A 19,347-nucleotide genomic window follows, 5' to 3' on the forward strand; every position below is an offset into this window, starting at 1 on the left:
GTCTTCATCCACGTATTCACTGGGAGTGGCGCCCTGCAACTTGTGGCTCTTCCTCAAAGTCGAGTTGACTGTGAAAGTTAAACATTTTAAATCTGTTCAGGACATCGAGCCAGCCATGATAGTGTAACGAACAACATGAAAGAGGACTTCCAGAAGTGCTTCACAAAGTGGCAAGAATGATGGAATAAATGTGCTGAAAGCAAGGAAGAGTATTTTGGGGGGATGTTGATGGGAATATGTATTTCACTGTAATAAATTTTTAAAATTTAAATGTTTTTGACTATACCACATACATAATTTGTTCAGTCATGTTCTGAGGTAAAATTTGCACATAGTAATATTAACTCTTCTGTTTTAAGGATTGAACACAAGGTCTTAGTGAGCTACATTCCAACCCTTTTTAAAATTTTTTTATTTGAGTACAGAGAGTCACAAGTTGCTAAATTGCCCAGGCCAGGATCAAACCTGCAATCCTCCTGCCTCAGCCTCCCACAGGATTGTGATTACAGGCAAGAACCATGATGACCAGTTTATTAACTCTTTTTTGCCGTAGTTATTGTGACCATTAATTGTGATTGTTAACTTGATTTGTTAGAGAGACTCCTAATAGATTAAAAAAGTACATTTCTGGCTGTATCTCAGCAGATGTTGGAGACATGACCTTGGGGACTCTATCTGGTCCCTGGCCTCTTCTTCTCTGGTGCAATTTCCCTGTTCTCTGCTTCCCGGTGACATCAAGTGAGTGGCTAGCTCCACCATGCCATTTCACCAATATGTTGCTGATTTGGAGCCAGGCAACTGTGGACTGAAACCTCTGAAACTATGAGTCAAATAAACTTCTATTCTTTTAAATGCTAGTGTTGGATATTTTATTCCAGCATTGAGAAAGCTGATTTATACCATACTATAATTGTTTACAAATTATATATTTATATAACAGCTATAAGACTCAAGACAGAGGCTCACAGTATTTTGGATGTAGCTTTCTTTTGGTGTTGTTACATTTCAGTAGTGCTACTTGTTTAAACACAGGTCTTAAATACCAGATTAAAAATTCCTTGAGAGCAGAAGCAGTATCCACTTTTTAAGGCCTCAAAACCTGATAAATATGTATTGAAAAATGTGTCCATAGGTCAACTGATATATTTGCATAATAAATGTGGAACCCTATACATTAGTATAAAACATAAATTGGTTAAATCACATGAAAATCAGTGGTTCTCAATGTGTCAAAACAAGTCCCACCAAAAATATATGAAATTCAGTGCTTACCATCCCCCGTCTCTGCACAGAGCTGTAAGCCCAAATTGTTCTGTGGATCAATCACCCAGTGATTGCTGGTCACAGTGATATCAAAGACAAGCCAACCCACATCTAAAGCTTGGGCCTTTCTTGTATCTAACAGGAACAAATCTGCATCCCTAAGGAGAAAAAAAATAAGTTAAAGGTTTGAATGAAGATCATCATTTCCTATACTTAAGTAAAAACATTTCCAAAGCAGTCTGTAAAATAACAGGAATTGATTAAAGAACAAGGGGAACAAGTGACTCAAGTGATGAGTAATAAGATACAGAGTGCTGTATTGCTGGTCTCCCAGCCCAAACCTGCTGCAGATTAGTAATATCTGAAAGTAATTTCCACTTTATTGCCTCTCACTGGCCTTTCCAAACCTACAGAGTGATCTTACTTTGGTCCCAGTCATCAGTGTTCCCCAAAACCACGCTGTGTAAGTAGTTCCAAAACAAAGAATCAAAACAAATGAGACAGAAATGAAAGGAGCTGCTCCAGTTTGCATGAATGTAAACTCTCAAAAGAAACAAGCACAAGCAGGATATGATTCAAATGCCTGTTTTAAGGATAGTTTCCTAATGTTTTCCATTTACACAATAATTATTTTATGGATACCAAAGGCCAAGAGAGGGTCACAGAAAACACCACTGGATTAAGGAATAAGTCTCATGATTTGAGTGGTACAGTGTGCCATGCCTTGCTTTAACTTTTTCTGCAAGTCTAAGTCACCTGGGGAGAGTGGTGGCTGTGAATTTGAACTTGTGTATTCTAGAGTGATTTGCAGTGTTATGTTTATTAAGATATATGAACGTATTTTGGAATCTTAATTTTAGCATAAACTTTACACAGGTAAGAATACTTCTAAAATTACAATGAATTGTTTTATTGTTTCCTTCCTACAGGCAGTTTCTGATCTCACTGTTACCTGTTTTTGACCTTTGAGTTTTTTTGTTTCGTTTTGTTTTGTTTTGGTACTGGGGATCGAACTCGGGTCTTTGCGCTTTCGCAGCAGGTGGTGAAACCACTGAGCTAAATCCCCAGCCCAGACCTTTGAGTGTTACATCACATCTTCCGTATTAATGAAGTTAAAGCTCAGATAGGTTAATTGTAAAACACTGAGTTCCTTTGAGGTGAGGCAGAAATAACACAGTAATGAATTTTGTGAGATTTATATTATGCTGAATCTATGTAAGAGCATATTATTTATATAGAGAAAACCCAAAGTTATGTCATAAGTTACGTTAAGTACTACTTTACAGTTGTCATCCATCTACATCACAAAATCACTTCAAAGATGGCTCACAAAAGGTAAGAAACAAATTTTGAACTCATTATACATATACATCATGTTTATAAAAACACACTAAAATTGAACTATTCTTAACAGAAATGAAAGTTTAAAAAAATCTAGTGTAGTCAAGGTTTCAGAAATACCATTTATTTCTTTATTTTAACTTGACTTATACTGTTTTTCATTAACCTAGAGAAACTAAAATAAATGCAAAATGATTAATTGTATCATCTAACTTTCTATAAAGAACAAGGCAAGTTTTACTCTTCTTTCACAATCTCAGTCATATTGTTTACTAGAGGAAGTCTGCAGATGTTTCTTTTCAAATATGATATGGAACAAGGTTGCAACCATACAGTACAGAGCAATGAAAAAAAAATCATCTATGTCCCACTTGAATTTTAAGGTGCCCCTACAGTTATAGCACGATGCAATGTTAAAAAAATTCTGCTTTTTCCTCTAAATTTCAAAAGTCCACCAGATAAACAGAATGCAAGCAAAGTATTCTCCTTAAAGTTGTGAAGTAATTTGGTAAATATCTCTGAGAGTATAATTTCACAGTTAAGCACACTGCCCACTTCTGGAACAGAAAAAAGAGTCACTTTGTGGCCTGGGTAGTATCAGAGTAAAGTTTAAAATGCTATCCCATGACATGCTTTTCTACATCTTCCTAACATGTTTATGAGTACCAGTTTTGCTGGGTGTTTTTAGGGCAGAACATCAGCTAAAGGACTCAAGCAAGCTCTAAATATCTGAATTTCAGCAATGCAAATTGCAGTTCATTCAAAGGTAAATCTAGGAAGCAATATGGCATTTTAAGTCCATGTACTCCTACCTGATCTCTCAAAATTTATGAAAGTTCTGTTGATTTGTAAACTATCATAATTTCCAATTCTTGGGCAAATATCTTTCTGACTGATAATTTCTCCTTGCTCCTTTAATATAAAAAAACCTCTTCTATATTCCCTACATTTAATAGTATAAGCTTTAGGAGTGTCAAATCTATTACTAATGAACACAGTGACAAAGATTCTGCAGTAACCTGTTATGATGCAGGAATGCTGGTGCATCTGCAGAGATGCTTTATAGGGCAACAACCAGTCAGAAGCAAGGAGAACTGAATAGCACTCTCAAATTGGCTACTTGCAAACCTCCCTGTAAAAAACAATTACAGAGGATATTTGCAGTTTCCCTGAAATTGCAGAGGTTTCTATGAACAATTATTAGTTAGATTCCAGGGAAAAATCTGCAAACTCTGAACTGTGACTTCGTGGGGGTTTACTGTACACTATTTCCAAGATATAGCAATTATAAATTCTGCTGCTATAAATATACATGTCTGGCAATAAAATGATGACTTTAACCCTTTTGGGAAGAATTCTAGGAAGAAGATAGCTGTATCAAATGGAATTTCTCTATTTAACTTTTTTAAAGTATCTCCACATTGATTTCCATAGTGGTTGTCCTAGTTTACATTCCCAGCTACAATACTGAAGAGTTCCACATTCCCCATGTCCTCACCAGCATTTGTTATTATTTGGTTTTTTGATGATGGCCATTCTTTCTGGGGTATGATGGTATCTCACTATAGTTTTAATTTGCATTTCTCTAATTTCCAGAAATGTCAAATACTACTTTATGTGTTTATTGCAGATTTGTACTTCTGGGATGTGTCTGTGCATTTCAGTTGCCCATGTTTTGATTAGGTCTTTTATTTTGGTGGGTCTAAAAATTTTAGTTCTTTTTATATTCTAGATGTTAGTCTTCTGTTCAATGAATCTTTTATTTTACATGATTATATCATGATAATGTATTTTCCTTATATTCAGGCAACAAGAAATGCTAACATGTTTAGTAGCATACCATGCTTGCCATGATGGATGTTTGAAATGTTACTTTGGTGTCTAGCCAGCTGCATAAATGGAGTGTTTTCATTAAAAGATTTTAAAATATGATCAAGAATGTAGGATGTGAAGTCAGCTATGCTGTGATTTTTTAAATTAATTTTATTGGTACATTTTAGGTATACAATGTAATGACATTCATCATTGGAAATTTGCACCTTTACATAATCTTTCTTGCTTATTTTTAACTCATTCCCCTGTACTCCCTTCAACCCCTCCATCCCTCCTGATCTACAAAGACTTTGTTTTCATTTTCTCATATTAATTCCATTCCCTTCTTTCCTTTCCACTACCCCTCCCACTTCCCCTTCCACTTTGCCCCTTTTCTTCCTATTTCACATGATCTATTATACCTTTTAGTCCTTATTTACACTTTCAGTTTCTCAAACTAGAGAAACTATTTGGTATTTACACATGTGTGTCCTATTTATTTCCCTTAAAGAATATTGCCTCAATGTGCATTTATTTAGCTATAAATGTCTCATTTTTTATGGCTGAGTAGTACTCCATTTTATCAAGAAAAAAACCCCCACATTTTCTTTATCCAGTCTCCAGCTGATGGGCAATTGGGCTGCTTTCAAGTTTTGGCTATTACAAACTGTGTTGCTATGAACATGGGTGCACATATATCACTGTGGTATGATTCTTTTAATTCCTTGGGGAAGACACCCAGCAGGGGAATAGCTGGGTCAAATGGGACTTCCAGTCCTAGTTCTTTGAGTTATCTCCAGACTGATTTCCTCAATGGTTGCACTAGTCTACACTCCCACCAGCAGTGGACCAGTGTTCCTCTTTGCCCACAGCCCCTCCAGAATTTGTCATTGGTGGATTTCATGATGGCAGCCATTCTTTCTGGGGTGAGATGGAATCTCAGTGTTGTTTTTATTTGTGTCTCTTAAATGGCCAGTGATGTTGAACATTTTTTCATATGTTTATTTGCTATTTCTACTTCTTTGTCAGAGAAATGTCTGTTCATTTCAGATGCCCATTTTTGGATTGGGTTTTTAATTTGGGAGGTCTGATTTTTTTTATGTTCTTTATAGATTCTAGATAGTAGGCCTTTCTCTAAGGAATACCAGGTGAAATTTTTTCCCCACATTGTGGGTTTTCTCTTCACACTGTTGCTGGTTTCTCTTGCTGTGCAGAAGATTTTTAATAGGAAGAGATCCCACTTGTTGATAGATTGTGCTAGTTCATGGGCAACTGAGGTTTTGTTCATAAAATCTTTTCCTACACCAGTGTATTTAAGAGTTCTCCCCAACATCTGTTCCAGCCTGTTCAGTGTTTCTGTTTTAATATTTAGATCTTTAATCCATTTCAATTTTAGTTTAGTACATGGTAAGAGACATAGGTCTAGTTTTAATCTTTAGCAAGTTGAAACCCAGTTTTTCAGTCATCATTTATTAAAGAGGCTATCTTTCCTCCAGTGAGGGTGTTTCGCTCCTTTACAGAAGATAAGGTGGATGAATGTGTCTCGAGTTGTTTCTGCATCTTCTAATCTGTTCTACTGGTCCAGAAGTCTGTTTCTTTGCCAGTACCATGGTGTTTTTATCACAATAGCTTTGTACTATAGTTTCAAGTTGGGCATTGTGATAGCCCCTACCTTGTCTTTACTGCCTAGTATTGCTTTTGCTATTCTAGGTCTTTTTTTTGTTCCAAATGAATTTTTGGATTGTTTTCTCCAGGTCTGTGAAGTATGCTGCTGGGATTTCAATTGGGATTGCACTGAATCTATATAGCAGTTGTGGAAATACGGCCATTTTCCCTATGTTGATTCTTCCTACCCAGGAGCAAGGGATGTCTTTCCATTTTTGGATATCCTCTTCAATCTCTTTTTAGAGTGCTACAGTTTTCAGGAAAGAGGTCTTTGATTTCTTTGATTAGGTTGATTCCTAGGTATTTCCAGTTTTATGGATGCTATTGTGAAAGGAATTGTTTGCCCTATTTCTCTCTCAGCGAGTCTGCTGTTTGCGTAGAGGAAAGCTATTGATTTTTGTGTGTTGACCTTGTATCCAGCTACTTTACTGAATTTGGTTATTAAGCCTAGAAGATTTTTGGTGGAGTTCTTGGGTTCTTTGATACAGAGGTTCTTGTTATCGGCAAAGAATGACAATTTATTTGACATCTTCATTTCCTATCTTTATTCCTTTTGTTTCTTTCTCTTGTCTAATTGCTGTAATGTTTCCAAGACTATATTGAACAGGAGTGCTGATAGTGGATATCCTTGTCTTGTTCCTGATTTTAGTGTGTAGAATTTCAGTTTTTGACCATTTAGTATGATATTGGCTATTGGTTTTTCATAGATGGCTTTTATCAGATTGAGGTAGAGACCATCTATTCCAATTTTTTTGTAGGGTTTTTATCATAAACGTGTGTTGGATTTTGTCAAATACTTTTTCTCCCACTGTTGAGATGATCATATAGTTTTTGTCCTTGGATCTATCGATATAGTGTATTACATTGATTGATTTGCATATGTTGAACCATCCCTGCATCCGTGGGATGAATCCCACTTCGTCAGGGTGTATGATATTCTTGATGATCTTTTGCATTCTATTTGTCAATATCTTATTAAGGATTTCTACGTCTATGTTCATTAGTGCGATTGACCCATAGTTCTCTTTTTTGGTTGGATCTTCCTCTGCTTTGGGGATCAAGGTGGTGCTTGTTTCCAGCAATGATTTTGGGAGCATTGCTTCCCTTTCAATTTCATTGAAGAGTTTAAACAGTAGTGGCAGTAGTTCCTCTCTAAATGTCTTGTAGAATTCAGCCATGAAGCCATCAGGAACTGGGCTTTTCTTAGTTGGTAAGTTTTTAACTATGTTCTCAATTTCATTGATTGATATTGGATTGTTTAGATTTTTTAGGTCTTCTTCATTCAACTTTCTTAGTTCATATGTGTCTAGGAATCTGTCCATTTCTTCTGCATTTTGCATCTTATTGGTGTATAGGTTCTCAAAGTAGGTATTGATAATCCTCTGGATTTCTACTGGGTCCATTGTAATTTCACCCTTTTTATTTCTAATTGCATAGATTTGGGCCATTTCTTTCCTTTTTCTGATAGGGTTGGCTAAGGGTTTGTCAATTTTGTTTATTCTTTCGAAGAACTAACTCTTGGCTTCATTGATTTTCTGCATTGTTCTCCTAGTCTCCATTGCATTGATTTCTGCTCTGATCTTCATAATTTCTTCTCTTGTATGAGCTTTGGGTTTGTCCTGCTCTTCTTTTTCTAGAAGCTTGAGGTTCAGCATCAGGTTGTTTAATTGGATTCACTCTGTTTTCCTAATATGTGTATTCACTGCTATGAATTTCCCTCATAACATTGCTTTCATTGTGTCCCATAGACTCTGATTGTCATTGTCATTTTATTGTAGGAATTGTCTGATTTCTTCTTTAACTTCGTCTGTGACCCATTGGTTATTCAGAAGTGTGTTGTTAAATTTCCATGTATTTATGAAATTCATGTGGTTTCTTTTGCTATTGATCACCAATTTCATGGCATTATGGTCTGATAATATACAGGGGATAACTTCAGTTCCTTTGCACTTACTTAAACATGTTCTATGTGTGAGTATGTGGTCTATTTTGGAGAATGACCCATGTGCAGCTGAACAGAATGTGCATTCTGATTTTGTGGGGTGGAACCCTCTGCAAACATCTGTTAAGTTCATTTGCTCAAGAGTTTGATTAAGTTCTAGAATTTTGTTGTTTATTTTTTGTCTAGTTGATCTATCTATTTGTTACAGTGGGGTATTGAGGTCCCCCGCTACTATTGTATTAGTGCTTATTTGATTTTTTGTGTCCATTACTATTTGTTTTAAATAGTTGGGCACATTAGCATTAGGTGCATATATATTTCTGATTTTCATATCTTCCTCTTGGATTGTTCCCTTTGGAAGGATGTAGTATTCTTCTATGTCTCTCTCTCTCTTTTTTTTGGCTTTTGGTTTTTGGTTTTCTTTTTTCTTCTTTGTCTCTCTTAATCAGTGTTGGTTTAAAATCCACTTGTTCTACAAAGAGGATAGCTACTCCTGCTTTTTTTCAGGTTCCTGTCACAGGGAGTATTGTTTTATATCCTTTAACTTTCAGTCTGTGAGCTTCTTTTTCAATTTAGTGTGTTTGTTGTATGCAGCATATTGTTGGATCTTGCTTCTTGACCCATTCTGCCAGTCTATTTCTTTTGATTGGTGAATTGAGACCATAAACATTGATTGTTATAACTGATACATATTGAGTTGTCATTGTCATGACTTTTTCTATTTGTGGATTCTCCCCCTTTGCATTTAATTTCTTGTCATGCCCAATGGATTCATTCTTCTGGGCTTCCTGGGGTTGTGATCCTCATTGTCTTTTCCTAGGATATTGTCTAAAATTTTTTGGAGTGCTTGTTTGGTATTCATGAAGTTCCTAAGGTGTTCTTTGTCATGAAAGTATCTTATTTCTCCATCAATTTTGAAAGATAATTTTGCAGAGTACATCAATCTGAATTGGAGGCTGTTTTCCTTTAGGGCTTTCAATACTTCACTCCATGCTCCTTGTGCTTTGAGGGTGTGCATTGAGAAGTCTGCTGTGATTTTGATGGGCTTTCCATTGTATGTGATTTGTTTCTTTTCTCCATCTACTTGTAGAAATTTGTTCTTCAGTTGGGTTTCTGGAATCTTAACCATTATATACCTATGTGTAGATATTTTTTTGATCATGGCTAGTTGGAGTCCCCTATGACTCACTTATCTGTATGTCAAGTTCTTTTCCCCTGCTTGGGAAGTTTTCTGCCATCACTTCTGTGAATAGTTTTTTACGTCATCTGTACTCTCTCCTGTTTCTTCACTGACTCTGATCAGTCTTATGGTATTCTTTGCATCATCTAGCAGTTGCTGGATTGATTTCTCATGGTTCCTTATTATTTTAAAGAAATTTTTCTTTTCCTGGTCACTAATTGCAATCTTATCTTCTGTATCTGAAATTCTGTCCTCCCATTGGCTCATTCTGCTGCATAAATTTTAGATGGAGTTTTTAATCTCCTGGATATGTGTTTGCATCTGTTTTATGGATTCCATTTGTTTCCTATGTTGGGATTCCATCATGTTCCTCAGCTCTTCTATTTTTTTCTGTGTCCTCTCTAGATTTATTAATCATGAACTGCAATATGTGCACAATCTCTGTTGTGGTCTGCGAAAGTATTTTTGATTTCATTTTTTCCAGATCCTCTTTTGTTGCCAGTTCAGGGAGTGCAGGTGGTTGAGTATCAGATTGTTCCATCTTGTTTCCCTTTGGGATTGCTTTAGGTGATCTGGAAATATGGTTTTGAGACTTGTTTATGTGTCTTTTCATTTCAACAGGGGTTGGGGCTGTTGCTGGCACCTGTGCGGCTCACCTCCTTGGTGCTGTGGGCAGTGGTATGGTAGCCCGGAAGGTTCATCTCCTCTGCACTGGGTGCAGTTTTGAGGGTCTCCAGTCTCCTTATTGAACCTCCTTGCTTCTTTCACAGGTACTTTCTTTCCAGCATACTTTGAATTTCTATTTTCCTCTGACCAGTAATCTTGGTGGAAGACAGTTTGTGGAGATTTGAGTCCATAATCAGCTGGCTCCAAGGCAGGAATGGCAAACAGGCATTGCAGAGGTTAAACAACATGTTGCAAACAAGGCAGCAACAGGAACAAGAGAGGAACCTGTGATTTTTACCTCAAAATAAACCACAAAATTCTTGATGCGGAATATTATATAGCCAATATATTTATTCCTGAGAAAACTTTAATGGAAATGAAATGATTCTCCATGGTCAGTAAACAAATTAAAGGAAGAGCTGAGATTTCAATATTCCACTTTCAGAACATTTTCTCTAATCAAATAACAGGTCTCTTTCATTCCAACACAGAAATTAATTGTTTTACTTATCATGAAAAAAAAATCACTGGTTTGAGCTGAGCCACAAAACATCATGGGTCAAAATAGGGTCAAGAGTGACTTGTGACATTTCCCAGATACATTGACATTCCTCAACTTGCTCACTTTTCATTTTAACATTTATTCACTCTGTGGTAGTTTGACATCTGTGTGTTTTGTCATGGGAGTGTCTGGGGTACCCGAAACTGAAGAAGCAATGAAGGATCCCAACCTAGGGGTTTTTGAGGATGCCTACTCCTGCCACAGCTTCATTTGGGATTTCTAGTCTGCAAACTGAAAGAGGACAGTTTCTGTTATACTAAGATATCATATACTAAGATATGTTTTTAGTAATTTATTATGACAGCCCTAGAAAGTTAATACACTCCCTCAGTTTGGATATGTCATATAGTAGGTAAGAAGTTGTCTATAATATCAAATACTGAAGAGAATAATGGAAAAATTGTCTGTAAGACCAGATAGCCAGGAGGCTATTGTGAGTGATCAGCTAAATGTATTTATAGAAATCAAACTGTAAATGTTGAAGTATGAATAAAATATGAGAAAGTGAAGGAATAAGAAAACTTTTATATCAGTGAACTTGATACAGATATGGAAACATGCAGAATGGATTCTTAATTGGACCCCCATTTATTTTTGATGCAATCTCTTTTATCGTACTATATCATGTCATATATGTCATGCTATCACATATGATATTATACTATATCATAGATTCATGGCAAGCAGAGTGTCTTGCCTTTAAATATGACTAACAACATTTCTCATTTATTTCTCATTACCCCACATGAAGTATAGGGCTCATGATCCTCTGAAAAGCCACATTCTACCTTCAAGAAGCAAAGAACCATAATACAGATGAAGTTGGTGCCTGCTTAATTTCAACAATGACTTCCTATACTTAGGTTTTGTTTAGTATTAGAAGAAAACAATTATGTCCTTTAAATTTACCTTTCTAGGGCAGGGGATTTAGCTTAGTGGTTCTGGTGCCTGCCTTGCAAGCACAAGGTGCTGAGTTTGATCCCCAGTCCTCAAAAAAATTGTAAATTTATCTTTCTGAATTATGGATTATTTTTTAGATGAAGATTAAGAGTTGTTCTTTTCTTACACAAATACAAGTATGCTATGTAAGGCTTTTTTAACAAGTTGTATTTGTTATGATTGATAGCATAATTAGAGTCACAAGTGATTTATGCAACATTACTACAAAATGCCATTAAAACATACTCATACACTTTAGATATAGAAGTTTATTTATTGTCTTCAACTTTAGGAACACTTATTGATACATATAGTCTATAAAAGCCTTAACCTTTAAATTCCATTAGAAGAAAAATATTAAGGTGAGGAGGCTCACTGGCCACCAGGGCAGAGGAGGTGAGCCATGTGGGTGCCAGCAGCACCCCCAGCCCCATTGAAATGAGAAGACATGTAAACAAGACTGAAAAACAGACTTCCAGATCACCTACAGCAACCCCAAAGGGAAAGGAGATGGAACAATTTGATACTCAACCACCTGCATTCCCTGAACTGGCAACAAAAGAGGATCTGGAAAAAATGAAATCAGAAATAATTTCTCACATAACAGCAGAGATTGTGCCCATAGGGCAAGACATGATTAATAAATTGAGAGAGGACACAGATTTAAAAAAGAAAAAGTAGAGGAGCTGAGGATCATGATTGAATCCCAACATAGGAAGCATGAGGGGTTTTTGGGGGGTTTTTTGGTACCGGTTATTGAACTTGGGACCTTGTGCTTGTGAGGCAGGTCCCGGAACCACTGAGCTAAATCCCTGGCCCCCAACATAGGAAACAAATGGAATCTATAACACAGATACAAAAAGACAAAGAGAAAAATTGCTTTAAAATAGTAAGGAGCCACGAGAAATCAATCCAGCAGCTGCTAGATGATGCAAAGAAGAATAACATAAGACTGATTGGAGTCAATGAAGAAACAGGAGAGAGTGCAGATGACATAAAAAAAATCTGTTCACAGAAGTGATGGCAGAAAACTTCCCAAGCAGGGGAAAAGAACTTGACATACAGATAAGTGAGGCATATAGGACCCCAACTAGCCTTGATCAAAAAAAATCTACCCATAGGCATATAATAGTTAGGTTTCCAGAAACCCAAAAGAAGAACAAAATTCTGCAAGCAGGGAGAGAAAAGAAACAAATCACATACAAAGGAAAGCCCATAAGAATCATAGCCGACTTCTCAATGCAAACTCTCAAGGCAAGAAGAGCTTGGAGTGGCGTATTTCAAGGTCCAAAGGAAAACAGCCTCCAACCCAGATTAATGTACCCTGCAAAACTGTCTTTCAAAATTGTTAGAGAAATAAGATACTTCCATGATAAAGAGAACCTTAGGAACTTCAAGAATACCAAACCATCACTCCAAAAAATTTTAGACAATATCCTAGGAAAAGACAATGTGGTCCACAACCCCAGGAAGCCCAGCAGAATGAATCCATTGGGTGTGACAAATTAAATGCAAAGAGGGGACTCCAACAAAAAGAAAAAGTCACGACAAGGCTTTTAAAACTTTTAACTTCATCTCCCTGATGAGTATATAATTCAATCTTGTTATTGTACTGGTGAGTATTTTTCTGATTCTAATATTGCACACCTTTCCTTGTGCTGTACTGGCTATTTATCATCTTCTTGTGTTTGCTTTTTAATTGGGCTGTCTATTAATGATCTGTAAGAGTTCTTTATATAGTCTGGTCATAGGTTATATGCATTGCAAATATGGTCTGTTTAAGGACTATTTTTCATTTTAACAATGTCATTTAAAGTTCTAAATTTTGATGGAATCTCATTTATCAATTTTTTTCTTTTATACATAATTTTTTTTGTATCCTAGGAAGTTCTTGCCTACCCTAAATTCATAAACATTTTCCCTTACAATTTCTTCTTATAGTTTTATAGTTTTAGTCTTTCATATTTAGGTTCACAGATCCCTTCAAGCTATTTTTATGTATGGAAATAAAGGGTTGAGGTTAATTTTTTATGTATGGATACCAGGTGTTCTAGTGCCATTTGCTGAAAACACTATCTTTTCCTCGGCTCTTGAATTGAGTTTATATTCTATAAAATGTTAATGTTAAATAATCTTTCAAAACTCCATGGACAATATATGTGTGGTTCTATTTCTAGATTCTCTGTTTTATTCAAATGATCTATATGTCTTTCCTTACACCAACACTGCCTTGATTACTGTAGCTTTAGAGGAAGTCTTAAAATTAGGTACTAAATGTCTTCCAACACTTTTTTGTTTTTCTTTTTAGTTTTCTAGGTCCTTTGTACTCCTACATAACTTAAATTTCAATATCCAATTCTTTATTTATAGCAAGTATACATAGACCTGAATTTTTATATATACCTTGTGTTTTCTAATCCTGCTAAATTCAAATACAAGTTCTAGGGGCTCCTAGAGATTTCTTAGCATTTTCTCTGTGGATGATCATTTCATCTGCATATAAAGATGTTGCTTCTACCTTGCTAATCCTATCCTAATTGTGTCATTTTATTGCCAGACTATTTTTGTTTGGGCCTATGTTTCAAAGTTTAATGGGCAGATGAAGAGTAGGCATATGTGCCCTTGTTACCCACCTTAAGGAGAAAGCATTGTATCTTCTCCATTCATATAAGGCATTTTTGCTGGAAGTATGGAGTACATGTCTTTGATCTGTTGAGAAGGTTCTGTTCTACTTCTAGTCTCCTGATAGCTTTTACCATGAAGAGCTGTAGAATTTAGTCAATACTTTTTCTGCAACTACTGACAGGATCATATGTGTTTTTCCTTTCCTCTGTTAAAATGATGACTTTTTGGGGTGGATCTTCCAATGCTGAACCAACACTGCCATCCCTATAATAAAACCACTTTCTACATCCTTCCAGATCTGACTTCTAATAGTTTGTTTTGTTAAACAAATTTCTATCTATGTTCACACTTTTTTCTTCTATTATCTTTATCCAGTTTTAGGATTAGCACAATGTTGATTTCCTAAAATGAGGGGAGAAGTGTTCCTTTTTTTTTCTGCTTTAAATGTTTGATATAATTCATCAGTTAAAATGTATATGAACCTGCTGTTGTCATATATGTAGGTTTTCAAGCTAGGAATATACTTTCTTTAATAGGTACTATTCAAATTTTATTTTTCCTTCGGAGTTAGTTGCATTAATTTGTGTTCCAAGGTACTTCTTAGAAATTGTCAAATTTATTTCAAAAAAAGAGTTTTGTAATATGCTTTCTATATCCTTTTAAATTCTGTAAAATCTGTGGTAATGGCTTCTAGATCTTGATACTGTAATTCTAAAAATGTACAATTGATATTGTGTAATAGGAAAAAAATGTCTAAAGGAGTAGGGGAAGTGGGAGGGGTAGGGGAAAGGAAAGAAGGGAAAAGAAAAAATAGGAGAAAAGGAAAAAAATGGAAACAAAGTCTTTGCAAATAGGGAAGGGTGGAGGGGATGAAGGGAGGGCAGGGGAAGGGGAAAAAATAAGAACCAAGATACATCAAGTAAAGGTACAAGATCCTAATGATGACTGTAACTGTATTTTAGACCTAAAATATACCAATAAACTTAATGGAAAAACAGCGCAAAATATTGAGGTGAAAATTTCAAGAAGTGAAATTATTTCAACAATCAGAGTCAATGAAGGAGAAATGTCTCCCTCATTGCTATAGTTTCAATTGTATGTATATATACAAATATGTATATATGTTTTTATATATAAGAAGGGATAGTTAGGGAGAGATAAAAAATAGAAAAAAGGGTAGTTAATCAAAAGAAGAGCTATTCCTCTACCTAATCATTAAGTAGTGAACCTGGTGTAGAAAGCTTTAGAAAATTGTCTGGAAGGTACAGAGATAAATTTTAGAAAAAAATTTGTCATAATATTTTATTAAAAATTTACAGTCTGCAAAGACATCTTCACTTTTTTTGAAATTTCTGTTATTATAACTATTTCTCCTCCTCCTGTCTCCTGTTATTTTTAGTAACTTACCAAGTTGTGTAAAAATATAACAATAGCCATCCAAGGAAAATGCATACATCTTTGCCTGGGTATCTGACATAAATACCATCATAGCATTTAGAAACCTAATATACAGCTCTAGTACTGAGCACATTAACAAAATATTGCCAGCCAATGAAAAATATTCTTTGGGTAAAGTTTCTTTGATTAAAAAAAGTTTCTTTCATAAGCAAACTTAGTTTAAGTCTTAGAATTTGAATTTGTTTGCTGTTTGATGTTTTCAAATGGTAATTATTTTTCATACCAAAACAACTGTGAAATTATACAATTTTATCTCACATAGTATCAGTTTTTTAGATTATCTGATTCTATGCGGTATTTAAAATGTTCAGATGAAAATTGGTAAAGAAGTAATATTAGCTAAAGTTGAATGAGTGTTATGGCAGATCTGCAAAACAAATTGAATTTCCACTAAAAAGTTCAATTATTTTGAATTGTCAAGACATTTTTAATATTCAGCAGGTTTCCTGGCATTATACCACCCCACACTGCTTCCCTGTCAAAAAATCTAAACATGTGCTACCAGGCCTATAAACAGGAATTCTCTTCATTCAACAAGGGGGGAAAAAAAAGGATGAAACTATTACATAGAGACTCCAACTAATTTTCATGGCCTCAGCGATTGAGCAACATATTCAATAAAAGTTCTTAAGAGTTGTTTCATATTATGTATTTATGACCCAAAATGTGAAATAGTCAACGAAAAATTAACAGGTACAGTACACGATTTTATGGCACAAATCATTCCTGTGTTTAGGTTTGTGACTTGAACCCCCTAATAAGCACATTTTTTAACCTGAGTAACATGTACACTGGATCAGCTCATCCTTTGTGGGGGGAGTGACTTCCCTGGCGCTTTCAGGACAGGCAGCGACCCTGCCCCTGTGTGTTTCTCAGTGCATCCACACACCAGATGGCAACAGCACACCACAGCCCCTTACAGCCAACTGTGACAGTCAGAGTGACCCCAGGCATTGCCATTGCTTCCTAGGGGGCCAGGCTGCCTCCCTGGAGAAACACTGAAATAGAGCATGAGGTTTGGCTCCCATACTGTTTCATACACATTAGAGAAAAAAGCATCTATCATCCAAGTATCCTGCTCTGAAGGGCCCAGAAAATCTTGCTGAGCAGAAATTGCCAATGTGCATTCTGAAGAATGTCCACGGAAGAATGACAAATCTTAAAGAGGCAGGAGGAGGGTGATTATGTAAACGTAAATCCACCTATGAACCTGCCTGATGACAGCTTAGCCAAATACACCCAAGGAGGGAAGGTGCCTAGTGACATCGACCAGATGAGCTTAAAGTGTTTTACAGTGAAGGACAGAAAGGTATATTTAGAACACAGCATTAGGCAACAGTTGACTTATAAAGCATATTTTCTTTGGGGAATATATATATATTCATATATATATTCATATATATATGAGAATTTTAATTCAATTAAAGCACTTAGCACCAGACAGATGATAAGTATTCATGAAATACATAACTGCTAACTACTTTTCTTATTAGTCATAGCACTGCCATCAGTCACTTTATTTGTACAGTTTTGTGTGATTCATTATACATTTAAACATTTTGATATATAGGAATATTTCTTCTGAAATTCTCTTTCTACCTTGATGCCTAGAGAGAGTTCCTATTCATCTTGAATTGTTCAACTCAAAGGTTAACTCCTCACAGAACCTTCCCCCTAAGCCCTCACCTCCCAAATAAAGAATTAATTTTTCCTTTGTTCGCATTTCCACAACACTTAGTGCACACTGATGTCATGATGCTTAGCGGACCGTATTTTAGTTGTGAAAGTCTGTGTGAGGCAGCCCCACCACAGCCCTAGCCCCAGGCTACAAGCTTTGAGGGCTTCTTTACTTGGTCTCATGGTCTCGGTGCTTGCCACATGGTAGGAGCTCAGAAAAGCATGCTGAACTCAGCTGCATTATCTGGAAAATCCAATGATGTGGAAACTTCATTTCCCAATAATACCAAATATATGAAGTGTGACTGGAGCATGGTGCCTTCTATACAAAATTTGGGGCTGTTGGCCTTTTATGAAAAAGATTAAAGAAGTGAAATGATACCAAATGTGTTAACTGTTAACCAAGAAAAATAAAGAGTTGGATAAATATCAAGACACTCCTTTAAACTGCACACATTTAAATATATGTAGGCATAAATGTGGGAGGTCAGAGATGGGAGGAATAAAATATATGATTTTAGGAGTTGTAAGTCTCAGTTGAATAAGTGGGAAAAGAGATGACATAAATGATCTACCAGTATTTAAATTTAATTACATAACACTGTCAAAGAATTCATGAAGTAAATGGTTTATGCATCAGATGATGCCTTGAACGTAAAACACATCTATAAAACACCAGTTTAAATTACTGCTGGCCTCCCCACCCAGACTCTCAGAGGCAATGCCTTGGGGAAAGTAGGCATTACATAAGTGAAAATATATACGCATTGTCAGCTGCACTTCATTAAACTCTGCAGTCAACTCTGACCAAGTTTTTCTGAGTTTCAGTCAAAATACTAGAGATAAAATCTACAAGTTTGATGATAGAAATTTTGAAGGTGACACATATTTTTTAAAAAGTCAAAGGGTGTGTGTCTGCCTGTGTGTACAAAAACCAGATGCAGTCAACACTTTAAAATTGTTAATTGGATTTTAAAATTACATTTTCCTATTGGAACTCTTTCCATTTTAACTATGTATGATGTATAAATGAAATATTATTAACCTAATCCTAGTCTCAGAGAATTAAAGGTAAAGTTCTACATTAGCATTAAATTTTTCCATATAATAAAGAAAAGAAAAAATTTTATTTATATACATATTCTCTGAGGAAAATGTCTTTCACTGGCATCTTAAGGGAAAATAAGATGAATTCATTTTATCTTTAAATATATCTTTTTTATATTAATTTTATAAAACACTGAGTTCCAATGTTGTATTTTCATACATGCACATAACGTATTTTAATTATATCCATCTCCCATCTACCCTCCTTTGTCTCCCTCCTCTTATTCCCTTCCTCCTGTCTAATGATAGGCTTCCTCCTACTTTCCTATCATTATTTTAGATTCCAAATATTAAGTAAAACATGCAATATGTACCTTTCTGAGTCTGGCTTATTTCACTTAACATGATAATCTCTAATTCCATCCATTTTTCTGCAAATAGCATGAGTGTCTTCTTCCTTGTGGCTGAGCAGTCTTCCACTATGCATACATATATATGCATATATGTGCATATATATATATACATATATATATATACACCACATTTTCTTTATTCACTCATCAGTCAATGAATATCTAAGTTGGTTCCACGTCTTTTTTTTATTAGTATGTTTGTGATACCATAATGAATACATGGATTGCGGGTAGGTTGTACATATACATATTGTATCTCCACCCTTTTTACTTCTTCCCTTCATCTTTTTCCTATCTCCCTTTTTCCTATCTCACTCCATCCTTAAATCCTGTTTCCATCTTCAAAAGGTCCACCACTTTGTTTCCTAACATCCTCTTTTGTCTTGCCCTTTAAATTACTGACAATTTGTGTTTCTCATATAAGAGAAACCATGAAATACTTAACTTATTATTTCTGGTTTGTTTTCATTTAGCATTGTTGTTTCCAGGGTATCAATTTCTCTCCAAATGACTTAAATTTATCCTTCTTTCTGGCTAAGTAGTATACCATTGTGTATATATATCACATTTTCCTTATCCACTGATCTATTGATAGACATATATAATACTTCCAAGATTTAGCTATTACGATTTGTGATGCTATATACATAGATATGCATTTATCACTCTAATATGATGTCCCCCATAAGGTCAAAACTGAATCTAACAATTGCATTTGATTCAGTTCTCATGCAATTTGGTTTGCGACCAGAATTGT

General features: G+C 35.5%; 1 protein-coding gene across 1 annotated transcript in view; it reads right to left on the minus strand.

Moving 5' to 3' along the window:
• The window catches only part of Bmp5 (bone morphogenetic protein 5), a 141,618-nt gene that overhangs the window by 56,759 nt on the left and 65,512 nt on the right, over positions 1–19,347 (minus strand). The window contains exon 3 of the mRNA XM_004868831.3: positions 1,273–1,421. Within this exon, the coding sequence (XP_004868888.1) occupies positions 1,273–1,421 (149 nt within the window). The remainder of the gene's footprint in view (positions 1–1,272; positions 1,422–19,347) is intronic.

This window comes from Heterocephalus glaber, unplaced genomic scaffold (genome assembly GCF_053883595.1).
Source record: "Heterocephalus glaber isolate CG9 unplaced genomic scaffold, H.glaber_assembly_v1.0 deba00001610, whole genome shotgun sequence".
NCBI lineage: Eukaryota > Metazoa > Chordata > Mammalia > Rodentia > Bathyergidae > Heterocephalus > Heterocephalus glaber.